Source organism: Galendromus occidentalis, unplaced genomic scaffold (assembly GCF_000255335.2).
Source record: "Galendromus occidentalis unplaced genomic scaffold, Mocc_1.1 scf7180000077448, whole genome shotgun sequence".
NCBI classification, from domain to species: domain Eukaryota; kingdom Metazoa; phylum Arthropoda; class Arachnida; order Mesostigmata; family Phytoseiidae; genus Galendromus; species Galendromus occidentalis.
The window spans coordinates 693,767-706,237 of NW_003805436.1; the positions used below are offsets into that span (position 1 = coordinate 693,767).

Below are 12,471 nucleotides of genomic sequence, written 5' to 3' on the forward strand. Positions count from 1 at the left end.
GTTGCACCGGTGTCTGCAAGTCGCGAACATCCTCCCGAAACGCGAGCCACTATTATCCTGGAGATTGGAACTTTCTCTTGAGGGATTTTCCCATAAGAGGCTCATCGTCGCGGATTCTTGAGGATTCATGAGGATTTTGCGGGGTCTGGAGTCAAGAGCGCGGAGTTTCGTCCTTGAATTTCCGGGATTTCGCTGTGCAGATTATGGACAGCCTCGCTTAGCACGTGCTACAGGAGTACTAAGAAATACTTATGGAATACCAATGGGGATCTTCGAACGCGAAATAGGGTACGAGCTAGCCAGCTCCACCCAATTTTGAATTCTAGCGCCGAACCCTCGGCTCTCGAGTGTTCTGCTTAGCGGGAGGCCAAGGAACGATTCGATCCGCACTCGTACAATGCACCTCACGACGCACTCTTGACAGCCAAATCAACGATACGTTACAAGACACACAGAGCCGCGAGAGATCGCGATGCGGGATCAGTCGTGCTTCGTCTGACCCGAGACGAGACCAAGAGGCGATCGTTAACTTGGCATTGTTTACGTGTTCTATATCACTTGACTATCGGAGGGAGACTGAGAAGCTGCAAAGCAAGGATTCGGGGGGTCCTCTCTCGGCTTCGGATAGTCTAGGGAGCATCATCCGCTGGTTCGGCATTGTCCCCGGGAGCCCGCGTTCACCTCCCAGGGAGGATATCTTCGGAGCGCCTGGAAGAAGTTTTCGGGCCGCCCGCTCAACATCCGGTGCTAAGCAAAGATCAACAGCATATGTTGACTCCGTTCTTTTGGAACGAAGGTCCCCATAGAATTGGATACGTCCTTTTGGAACGGGATCCTCGTAGGATCACATAAGATCCCCGGACCGTATCTTTCAATATACTTTCTTCCCCCGGGGGAACGACTTACTTCCGTTCCCCGTTTGTGCTGCTGCGACGAGGCGGCGAGCGCTAGTTCGGCTGTTCAGAGCTGGTCAATCGAGTGTCGAAAGTGTAGTCTGTCAGAATTTTGACGGAGCTGTGACCCACGGAAAAGTGAGCTGCTCCAGCAGGCATTCGGGATGATGTGACAGCTGCAAGTGCGGAATTCTGAACTCGGTTCGCATCGTGATGGAGGCTGAGCGAATTTTGCTGTCTACGGTCGAAGATGCCGAGAAGCGAAGACAGCAGGAGCACGAACATCTCCTTAAGGAGATCGAAACTAGCGATTCAACATCCGTCGGTCATGTTCTCAGGTAAAATCAGCGCGCTCGGAAACCACTAGAGTGAGATAAGCAGATCGACACGCTGGTCCCCCGAATCGCTCGGGACTGTCATCATTGCCCTTTCAGCTTTCTGTTTACATCTCAGACGTTCTCATTGTTCCCGCTCGGTCTGATGATTATCTAAGTCAGCGAACGCCCAGATCGGCTTTTCACGGCACGTGACACCCATGATCGGATGACGGCAATAATTCCCCGAGAAGTCTGCCTCCGCGGGCAAGCGGTCTCCGAGATTTTCCGAGGGGTCTCCTGGCTTCCGGTCTCACCTACGAGCCTTGAGAGACATCGACCTCCCGGACTAGCGCAAGGGAATCCGCGAAAGTCCTGGTCTGATACCGCAGCGTCTGTCATGCGGTTTCGCCGATGAGCAAAAACACTGAATGCTGGTTGGAGCAGCTAATTCTAGAGAAGCACAATCATTAGCTCGGCCAAGATTCGGCGCCCGCGAATTCACCTGTTTCGCTCTTGAATTGCCTACTCTTCGTAGAAACAAGAGATTCCAACGGCACTCGTCAGCTCGTCACGCAGGCATTACATCAGCTCACCGGATGGAAGAATTCGGGAGGATGAGAGGGTGACAAACCCGGATTTCTGGTCGGTAGAGCAATGTTGCTCTGACAATAACTGCCAATTATCCTCAGGACAACAGTTCTGAATCGCAGCGAGACGGCCTTGATTTATGCAAGAAGTCAGTTTCCGGACTTCCTGCGAGCGGGAAGTTATTCCGACGGATTCTCCGAAGCGTCGATTTTTCTCTTTGAGTATCGGTATGCTCCTTCTTTGATTTTGCTCATTGTTCTTCTTTTCTTTCTTAAGAGCCATCTACGATGGGGACGATCACGCGAAGTTTTTGGAGAAACTCCGGGCGCGTATCGACGAGCATTCGGGTGATATCCAGAAAATGTGCAACTTCCATTACCAAGGTTTCATCGATTCAATCAACGAATTGCTGCAAGTCAAAAGTCAAGCTGCCAAGCTCAAGGTCTGTCTAATCTTTAATCTAGAATCTCCCAGCCCCTATCCGAGTTTTGTGATCGCATCTGAGAGCGTCGGATGATGTCTGATATTTCTTCCGTGTAGAAAGAAGTCTCTGAGATCCACCAAGAGCTTGGTCACAGCACGGAAACAGCCCTGGCTAAGGGTGAAGCTCTTGTCAAAGTACGGAGAACCCAATGCAATATCAAGGCCGCGATAGAGGCGCTGTCCGTTTGTCTACCCGTGCTAGACATGTACTCGAAATTGTCGGACCAGATGAGCGAGAAACGGTTGGTGATAAGAATCACGAAACAAAAATATCTCTGTATAGCTCCGCCGAAATCCTCCGAAATGACGCTTAGAGACCATGTTCTGAATTTCCAGCTACTACCCGGCTCTGAAAACCATCGAACTCTTGGAGCACACTTATCTGCCTCTGATAAAGAAACACAAGTTCGCGAGCGCAATGGAGCAGAAATTACCTCGCTTCAGGAAACATATCGAAGAGGCCAGCATGACGGAGCTCAAAGATTTTCTCGAAAGTATCCACGAGTATTCGGCCCGCATTGGACAGAGCGCCATACAACAGGTATCTAATGCTGGTTTATCCTCGAACTTATCTCCAGCTGTTCGATCGATGTTGTCGCTCATCTTTCATCATCATTAGGGCTGGGAAGTAGGCGCGATCGCGCCAAAAGCCGTGAATTTTCACGGTATTTTCAGGCGATCCTCCGTAGGAAGACAATGGGGGGTGAAAATTGCCGTAAATTTTCGAGAAGAATATTTCCGTGAATTCCCAGCTTTAATCATCATGAACCAAATGATCACCACTTCCGGGAAACGACTAATGTCTCTGTGAAATTCCAGGCGACCGAGCAATATCATCGAGAAGTTGATGGCCTTGTGAATGGTTCCGTCAGCGGCGCAGTGAAGCTCAAAACGAAATCCGATCTTGACGACGGTCTCGGGAAAGGGGCTCAAGATATCGTTGACTTCAGTCCCGTGTACCGCTGCTACCATATATTCACAGTTCTAGGAGTCGGAGAGAAATTCCAGGAATACTATCAGAGCAGCCGCGCTGAACAGGCGAAAATAGCTCTAACGCCTTCAGTGAATACTTTATCTTCGCTTGATGGGTATCGTCAGTACTTCAATGAAGTCACAGGATTCTTCGTTGTTGAGGAACACATCGCACATACTGCTGGAGGCCTCCTGTCTCAGAATGATTTGGCAGCCTCGTGGGCCGAAGCTGTAGAAAGAGTGATAGGTGCCCTCCAGACCAGCACTGGGTATTGTACAGAGGCGCCTATGATCCTCAAAATCAAAACGCTCATCACAATCTTCGCGTACACTCTGAAAGTGAGTTGAGGCCGGAATCTGGCATATCCGAGGATCCTCGCTCGAATCCTCTCCGTTTGGAGAATAAATTCAAATATGAGTTTTGGTTCCAGGGCTACGGCTACAAAGTAGATCCTCTGATGTCGCTTTTGATGGAAGTCTACGAGCATTACAATGAAATTCTCATGAAAATGTGCAAAGATTCCTTCCGCCAACTTTTCGAAGAGGATACGTATCATCCGATGCAAGTCGATACGGAAGAGGAATACTGGTAAGCTGGATCGCCCGGGATGGTGATTCGTAAGGTGATTCCGGGACATGAGTGGATTTCACTTACTGGCTCTCCTGTCCCGCTATCCGTCGAGGATTCTTGACAATATCGAGTATGCCTTTTCTTTTTCAGTCGGGTGCTGAGCAAGTTCCCGTTCAGGGATGAGGTGCTAGAGAGATCTCCCTTCCCGAGGAAGTTTCCGTTTTCCAGTTTCGTACCAGCTGTCTACACGCATGTGAAAGATTTCATCGGCGAATCTCTCAAGTTCCTTCAAGACCTCAATCTAAGGTGCGTACTCCCCCCCTCCTGCGATCGTCGAACAGGTTCTCGTCTTCAAAGAGCGTTTGTTCCATAACCAGAGCTTTTTTCCCCGCCCTCAGTCAATCAGAAATCGAAGACAAGGTTCGCAAGTCCACAAATCTGCTACTCACCCGAACTCTGAGCGGATCCCTGACTGCTCTCATCAAGAAGCCTTCATTGGGTCTCCTCCAGCTGATTCAGATCACGATAAACACAAATTATCTCGAGGATGCGTCATTTTTCCTCGAAGACCACATCCAGTCCATCTTCAAGTGAGTGTTCTGGTCGAGGAGTTGGGCTATTTCATCAGGAGCACAACAAGCAAGACATTCGCTTCGATTATCCACATCTGTATTCCACCAGGTCATCAAGCAATAAGCATCATGTATCGAAGCTGCAAGGCAAATCCACGTTCAAGGACTCGAGGAAAGACGCAGAGGACCAAATCTATGAGCAGATAAAACGAAAAATCGACGAGAGCATCGAATTGGCGAATTACGATTGGCAAGCAACGGAGGCCAAGGGAACCGCGTCGCCCTACATGTTGGATTTGATAGCCTTCCTCAATAATGTCTTCCAAGCTTTCACAAACCTGCCGGTGAGTTCCCGCTCTCAGCAAATTCCAGCTCCGTCTCACATATACATGATTCATGCTTATCCTGGATCCATTCGACTCCATCCGGCGATCTCCCGGACAAACTCTGTTCGTCTCGCATTTGGACCGCATCGTGGACAAATTCGCCGGCGTCGAACAGGGCCCATATCATGGAGTTTTTATTTATGAGGAATTCAGCGCTGGAACTCGATCCGAATCACATCTCCTAATGATGGTCGATGTTTTTTCCCGTCGACGTGAAGCTCCCGAAAATCGTGCAGTCTCCTTTTGGATGGTGCATGGACGCAGTTTGCTTCAGAAATGCATGCCGATTGGAATTTTCGCATTATACGGAGTTTTCAGTTACGGCTCGCGGAACACCATGCGATGATGTCCTTCACCGAATCCGCCGTCCTCAGTTCACTTTCTTTTGGCTTCCGTGGGCGGATACTGAAGCTCTTAGTCGTGACATCGCGAAATTTAGCCGTATAATTAGTGGCGGGGACGTACGTGATCCGAAGTTGTATTTCAGTGTTTGAGTTTTTCAGTTTCCGGAGGAACCTCGTTTCTAACGTTTTATTTCGTTCCCGTTTTTCTTCTCGCGAATCGTCTTGATATGCATGCTGTTCACAGGTTCGATACGATGTCGCCGAATTTAAGGTTCGTACTCTCACAGAAGCCGACTTCTTCCGGTGGCGGTGTCTTTTGAGTCTGTCTGACTTCCTGTCTCTCTTGGGAGAATTCTGTCTGTTCTCCAGACAGGTCCCCGATCCTGTCGCCGGACACCTTCCAGCGATCGATGGTCTGATTACGTGCTTGTTCTTGTGGTTTGTGCGTGGAGAAGCATGTCATTCCAATGCATGTTTTAGCCTTAGTCGTGACACTGTCGGAGCGTGTGTGCTTTGCTCGAACGCCTAATTCAAGAGGTCGTAGCTCAGGGCCTGTATCTTGCTACCGCTGCTTTCAATGAGCTCTCTGGTCGGATTTCGGGGTGATGGGACGCATAAGGAGCTCATCAGAGCGGCTAACATTTATTCAAACTTCATCCTTCTCCATGGAATCTTCTAGGATTTCGTGTAACATACAGGTGACGGATGTTGCGGAATCCGAGGCTGGGACGCGCTATCTGACGTAATAATGTGTTTCAGGACAAAGTGGCTCAGACGGCTTGTATGACCGCTTGCCAACACCTTTCCAAGAGGCTATTGGATCTCCTACGAAACGATGAAGTCAAATCAATATCGACGGGGGCTATCGAACAATTTAATCTCGATCTTATCCAATGTGAGCAATTCGCAAACTCGGAGCCCGTCCAAGGCTTGAAGGACCAAGACGCTCTGCCGCTGTTCTTCGTTGAGCTCCGGCAGCTGGTCGAACTCGTCATGGACGAGGACTGGGCTACTTACGTTCAAGACTACGGCAAGAATAACGTCAAGTACCTGCGAGTCAATGCCATGACTGCTCTAATCATCCTGGAAAAGTGAGCGTCTGTTTCCGCAAGATTTTCCCTCGATCCGATGCCGGTTCTCAATCCCAGTTTCGTTCTCGGCAAACGATTGCACGGTGCCCGTCATTGTCGACATCACTGTCGTTCTAATTCATGGTATCTTCGAACTACAGGGTGTGTGCAGCGGACAAGAAACGCAACACTTTGTTGAACTTCAACCAACGGCAGAAAGAACGGAAGCGTGTTCAAGAGTCAGCCATGAAGCAACTGAGGATGCTGACACAGACGAACGGGATTTTCACGCATAACAACAACGCCCTTTAGTTAGGCGTAGATGTACCGAGAGGCATTGCGTCTCCGCCGCGCATAAGTTCTTGCGAAGACACAATAATGAGTATCTGATGCCATAAGAAACTCCTTGAAGTATCGCCGAGAGCATTTACGTAGACTCTTCGAAGGAGCAACTCCTAGCGGGAACTGCTGGACATGTGGAACGATGTGTTTACTTCAAGTCTGTCTCGGTGGTACTTACAGCGACCGAAGCAGACATATGGATAGACCGTACTCTTTCGTTCGTCAGCGAAAATATTGAGGTCACAAAGAGCTAGTTCTCAAGATCAGCTAGGAGTAGCGCGACGTTTTTGCATAACGTTTTCGTTCCGGGCCACTTTATTGTAAAAAGTAATATTCTCTTGGCCCAAGTCCAGCAGGAGCAGCGGAGCAGATGTATGATGACCGATGGTGGAAAAATATACACAGAATATATATCTTTATTTTAAGCGGATCTTATTGCCTTTTCTTCGACGGTCTAATATCTCGATCGATCCGATCGAGTAACCATGCCTTAGCTTGAAATTCGTTCGGGTGAAGCAATACTCCAGCATGAACTCCAGGATAGATAAGTTAGGTTTTATTAGAGAGAAATATGTATGTATACTGTGAACTGGGCATATCATCGCTCGGCTGGTCGAAGGCGAGACCTGCATGAACACAACTCTGGGCTGCGAGACTTTCAGAATTTTTTCATCTCTTGAATAGTTCAATCTACAGAATTCACGGATCCTGAGGCGTTTCCGCTCAATCCGACGCGAACGGGCCCGGTCTCGTCTGCTTTTCAGGAATTCTTCAATATATACATTGACACATCGACTGTCTACAAATCACTGGTGTACCAATTGGAATTGATAGTATCTGGGTTTATATTAGGGTTGTCGTATTCCGATTCGACGTCCATCACCCCGGTGTGCATTGGACTGCTGTAGTTCATCAGCGGACTCAAAGCCCCGGTCGAAATATTGTCGATTTTGACTTCCTGCCCATAGCCTGGAAAAATACATTATGTTTCAGTATTCCATATTATTCTATCGACCGGTGTAGCTAACCTAAAGGCTTCTCGCATAAAAATCACACGCAATCCGAGGAACAAAGCCATAATAATCGATGAGATCAGCGCGCCTGCCATCCGGTTTCCGGCAGGCAGGAAGACTCAATGCGACTCCGAGAAATCGATCTTCATGCGGTTCGCTAACAAAACTCTTGACCCAAAAAATGAACGGAACGAGATGAACAGGCGAATCGCTCCTCAAAGCAGAGAGAAGCGATCAGGCTGGATGCGAGAAGGTTTCATCTCATAACGAAACGTCTGCCTCATGTCCTCCTCCGGGAGCGCGGGACAACAGATGAGATGGGTACCATCGAAATCTCAGACTCACCTCAATCCGGAATCCCCTCGAGCAGCGTCAGTGATTCGGGGGTGATCGAGGATAAGGTTAGTCTTACAAATTTAAAATTTCTCCGTCCTAAAAATTGTTTTCACGACTGGGTGCGGTCTCGGTGACCTCGCTCGATTGCGATTCGTTCCTCATGTACGGATCGCTTCGAGGTTCTAATTGAATGTCGCCGCTCTAGCAGGGCTGAGACGAAAACTCTGGACAGGAGTCCTCTCCCCAATGGACGCTCTGGGCTGATTGATAACCTGCCCTGGTCCGGATTCCGAGGAAGTAGGAGCGTAGTGAATTACTTGCCATTCGATGATATGCACTCACAAAAGATCTTCCGGCTGGGACCACGCGTTATAAATTTAAGCTGTGTTTCGCTCGTCCCAATCCACTCTCTTACAGCCATCCATGTTTCGCGCTCGTTTCGCGTGCGGTATTATAAATTATGGTGATGTAGATATTCCAGTTATGTTATTGGACTGAACTGTTTCATCAGTACATTAAGCTTCGACAGAACTTCCTCAAAGTAATCAGGCATTGATTCGGGAGGAGTCTGGTATACTCATTGTGAAAGTCGTTTTCAATGGATCTCTCGTCTCTGTCGTATTAAGATCGCCTGAGCCCCTCATCTCGAATAAGGTTATCGGCTTTTCTCCACCACGTCTCTAGGCTCGTCTAAACTTTGTTCTCGAAAGTTGTTCATGGGTCATTCGTTTGAAAATGTTTGAGGTATGAGGTCGTTCCCACCTCAATAGGACTAGTTCGATGTTTTGATTAGAGATTGTTGCTCAAAACAAACGCCTCACCCTGGGCTGCGTAATTATTATTGTTGTTCTGAGCGGGACGGGGTCCACCCGGAACTCCTTGAGGAGGTGCCGGATACATTGCAGGGTTATAGCCGTCGGGGTCGAAGCCTAGATCCATGGGGTCGCCGTGGGGTGGTTGAGGGGTCACGTGGTCTCCAGGTCGCATCAGACCGGCATTGAGCTCCATGGAAAGTCTCTTTTTGTAGTCCTGTGATTTGTCATCGGACATTCGGAAAAGTACTGCTGCCGCATAAGTGGCTGTAAGAGGAACTCAGTGTTATTCGAAGCTTGCTCTCATGTGACTCCCGCTCTTATCAGAATCTACGAGAGAAGCACACGCGCAACGGATTTTCCGGTGATGTCGAGCGACTTACCGACTGCTTCGTTCCCAGATCTCAAAAGTTCGGTAAGGGGTCCTGTCGCTCCGTCTGCTTCGATTTGGTCGGCGCCTTCACGATCCGCCGCCAGTTCGCATAGTACACCAGCTGCGACTCGCTGCACGTTTTCAACCTGTGGGGGCGTTGAAAGATAGTTTTCATACGAGCTCGAAGCGAGTGCCCAATGTGGACTTCCTCTGGGGCAGGGCGGACCCCTGTCCGAACGTCTAGATGAGGTTTAGCGTGAATCGGACTCACCTCTGAGTACAGAAGTTGAACGAAGACCGGAATGACGTGCAGTGAACGAATCAAAGCGCGATTGTGGCCCTCTTTCGAAAGAATATGAAGTGCTCCCACGGTGCCTTCGACGATTTCCTCCATTCCCACACCGTCGATCAAGGGTGCGGGACCGCCGCTCGCTCTGCTCGCCGTCATGTCACCATAGGCCTTGTGGAGAATTTGGGTGAACCTCTGAATGGCTCCGTGATCCCGTAGAGGAGCGTGGTTGTCGGGATAAAGCGCTAAGTTCCGAATGAGTCCTATGACTGCCTTAATCAGAGGCCACCTAGACGGCGGATGCAGGAGTTTGACGATCACTTGTAAGCCGTACGTCCTCCGGATTGCTTGTTGGGCGAGTTCGGCTTCCGGATGGCGACAAGTCAGATGTCGAAGGGCACAAATTGCAGGCTCGGTGATCTCTTCACGGTCGCCGGCTTGGATGACCGTGTTCACCAGGGCCTCGCATCCTCCCACGCGGCAAACGATGGATTTGTTCCGTTGGTTATTGCACGTAAGATTCGATAGGATGCCGGCTGCACATGTAACCACGTTCATGTCCTGGGATGAGAGCAGGGAAACGAGTCTTCGAAGCAGTTCTTCGAGATTATCCTGGAAGGAAAAATTATTCGTAAGTACTCGGTAGAGGTCGAGAGAGTCGATGTTGCGGAATCAGGGGTGGAAGATCCCGAGCGCGATTCGACTCAATGGAGGACTCTCAAGCGAATTCTGTCGGGAGAGTGTTTCGAGCTCTCTCGAAGGATCACCTGTCGGATGGCAGCATCAGATAGATTGCGAAGTGTCCAGAGACAGTTGAGGACCAGGCGTTCAGATGAGTTGTTCAGATGCTGAGCTAACGCCTGCACACCACCAGCCTCCACGATAGCTGGCTTATTCGAGCAGCACACTGATAGCACCTGCGGACAATCGGCCAAGCTTTCATTAGGATATGAATATCGTGAGATATATATCGAATGATATACATTTGTTATACTATGTATCTATCTCGATGATTTCTCGTATCGAAATTCGTCACCCTGACCCTACCTTGAGCACTCTGGTGGTGGTCCACAGCAGTTTCTCGTATGAGTAAATTCGCAAGATCCGGACGAGTTCGGTTGGTCCTCCCGAGGCGAGAATGACCAACTTCGACTCCTGATTTCCGTAGGCCAGGATCTGCAGGCAGTCGGTGACGATTGCCAAGAATTTCACGTTGTTCCTCTGGAGTAGCGACACCATTTTCTGGAGTCCTCCAGCGAGTCGGACCGCCATTTTGGATCCATCCTGGTGCAATAGCAGGTTGTGGAGCGTTGTGATTGCGTAAAAAAGCACACTTTCCACTGGCGACGAGAGAAGTTTGACCAACGCGGATATACCTCCAGATTTGAATATGGCCAATAAACCTTGCTGGTGTTGCGACAAGTTATGAAGCGTGCCGGCAGCGTTGCGCGTCGTTTCCAGATCGTTCGAGGTTGTCATGGCCTTTACGAGAGCCGCCACCATTTGAGATGAATTCATGATGGCGTGCCGAGAAGCCTCCTTCCTCGAGAGCTGGTGAACCATGACGGCCGCCTGCCCGACCACTACTTGATCCTCGTCATTCAGCAGTTTTATTAGCTCTGGGATAGCCCGCGTGGCCAGGTCGGCATCGTCTTGGTAGTTGATCAGATTCACAACGGCATGTCGCAGCATTTGCGACGGTTCCGATAAACGCTGTACCGCTGTGGGTTGATTCGGGTCGTATTGGGTCGATGGAATTTCGAGACCCTCGTCGAGAGTCTCGGGAAACATCGCGGCCCGGACTCTCTGCGACCTCGTTTGGCTCAGTTGTTGGCCAACGTCGTCAACGCTCTGATCTCCTCCCATATGACTTCCGTAGCTCCTCCCCGAGTTCGAACCGTGATCCCAATCGAACATCAAGCCGTCCTCCGGCTGTCCGGTGCAAGACACTGGCCCTGCGCTCATGATTCCTGAGTCATGACCCGTACCAGTATTTCCTGCCAAGTACGAATCCTGTTGCCACATCACAAGTTCCTGTTCCCGGGAAAGATCGGTGCCGACCACAGGCCCTCCTCTCTGTTGTGGTTGCTGCAGCTGTTGTTGTGAGACTGAAAGGCCATCAATCCCCCGATTGAGTACCCCGTATCAGGCACGACATGATTGAGATGAACCGAATACACTTCCGAACCGTCAAAGATGGAGCAAGTTTCAAGCCCTCGGACGGAGACGGACAGAGTATTTCTTTACGAGAGATTGACACTACTCGAACTAACCAGACTGTTGTTGGTGCCGAAGCACTGTTTGTTGAACGGTCGCAAAGCTCATTGTAGTTCTGAGCTCCACTGGACATCAGAGACGAGAGATCCACTCTGAAAGGCGCGAAAGATCCAAAGATCCAGCTTGGACAGGAAATAAGCTCTCCGGGTGCGGGAATGCGTGAACGGCGGCTCCGGTAGAGCCGTCGGAGCACTGCTTCCTACCTATGTGGAACGACAATGAAACCGAGCGTTTTGGCGACCAGGTCGTGGCCCCGCTCGCTTACTTGAGCCAACGGCAGTGGGACAATGAAAGGGCGTCACTTTCCACCATGACCGTCAACTACGATTCCTAATTTTCGCTTCCGCGAAAGGAAATGCTTCCATAAGGTTTCCAATAATTTTTCTGCAGCCGACTCGCGAAGAATCACTATCAGTGAATGAAAGTGAACACGACTGAAGCTACGGAACCGCGGCCTTGTTTCCCACAATTATTGTTATTATTGATCTAATTTATTTATTCGATTCTATAGTAAATCGAGGGAGGAGCGCTCCTTCCCCTCCCGAACGAGTGTAAGATCGGAACAAGCTTGCAAACAGAGCTCAGTACCGTCGCGGAGGAGGTCCGAGCGCGAGCTCCGCGACCGCCTCTCAAATACTTGGAACTGTCAGAAAATCGGAGCTGCCCGCTGACCGAGTCTATCGGGAGCTGTTCGAAAGCTGTCACTACGAACCACACAGCTGAGCATGCCTCGGTCCCTACAGTTCCTATCATCTGTATCGTGAACGATACGTACCTTTAAAACTCGAGCATCTTGGATGTTCGTGATCGCTATATTGCGATTATTCGGAAGG

The 12,471-nt window shown here is 49.8% G+C and overlaps 2 protein-coding genes across 2 annotated transcripts; one reads left to right on the top strand and one right to left on the bottom strand.

The window, feature by feature from the left end:
* The first annotated feature begins 819 nt into the window (after positions 1–819).
* Sec15 (exocyst complex component Sec15) lies at positions 820–6,958 on the top strand. Its single transcript, XM_018639628.1, has 12 exons — positions 820–1,231; positions 2,075–2,240; positions 2,339–2,523; positions 2,618–2,822; positions 3,101–3,592; positions 3,685–3,842; positions 3,975–4,130; positions 4,223–4,414; positions 4,506–4,740; positions 5,371–5,397; positions 5,886–6,217; positions 6,358–6,958. Exons 1-12 carry the CDS (start codon positions 1,107–1,109, stop codon positions 6,506–6,508), a joined length of 2,424 nt encoding a protein of 807 aa, XP_018495144.1. The 5' UTR covers positions 820–1,106; the 3' UTR covers positions 6,509–6,958.
* Positions 6,959–8,676: 1,718 nt separating this feature from the next.
* Positions 8,677–11,686, bottom strand: LOC100901592 (armadillo segment polarity protein). The gene is made up of 6 exons (XM_003743589.1): positions 11,635–11,686; positions 10,409–11,469; positions 10,129–10,278; positions 9,344–9,973; positions 9,083–9,218; positions 8,677–8,966 (listed from the first exon to the last, which is right to left on the bottom strand). The coding sequence occupies exons 1-6, from the start codon at positions 11,684–11,686 to the stop codon at positions 8,677–8,679; spliced, it is 2,319 nt and encodes a 772-aa protein (XP_003743637.1).
* Positions 11,687–12,471: the final 785 nt, after the last annotated feature.

Coding starts and splice junctions, on each gene's coding strand:
- LOC100901592 (XM_003743589.1), bottom strand. CDS start 11,686: ATGAGCTTTGCGACCGTTCAACAAACAGTGCTTCGGCACCAACAACAG. Junction 10,279..10,408: donor CCACCACCAGAGTGCTCAAG/GTAGGGTCAGGG, acceptor GATTGTCCGCAG/GTGCTATCAGTGTGCTGCTC. Junction 9,974..10,128: donor CTGATGCTGCCATCCGACAG/GTGATCCTTCGA, acceptor TTTTCCTTCCAG/GATAATCTCGAAGAACTGCT.
- Sec15 (XM_018639628.1), top strand. CDS start 1,107: ATGGAGGCTGAGCGAATTTTGCTGTCTACGGTCGAAGATGCCGAGAAG. Junction 2,524..2,617: donor GACCAGATGAGCGAGAAACG/GTTGGTGATAAG, acceptor CTGAATTTCCAG/CTACTACCCGGCTCTGAAAA. Junction 4,415..4,505: donor CACATCCAGTCCATCTTCAA/GTGAGTGTTCTG, acceptor GTATTCCACCAG/GTCATCAAGCAATAAGCATC.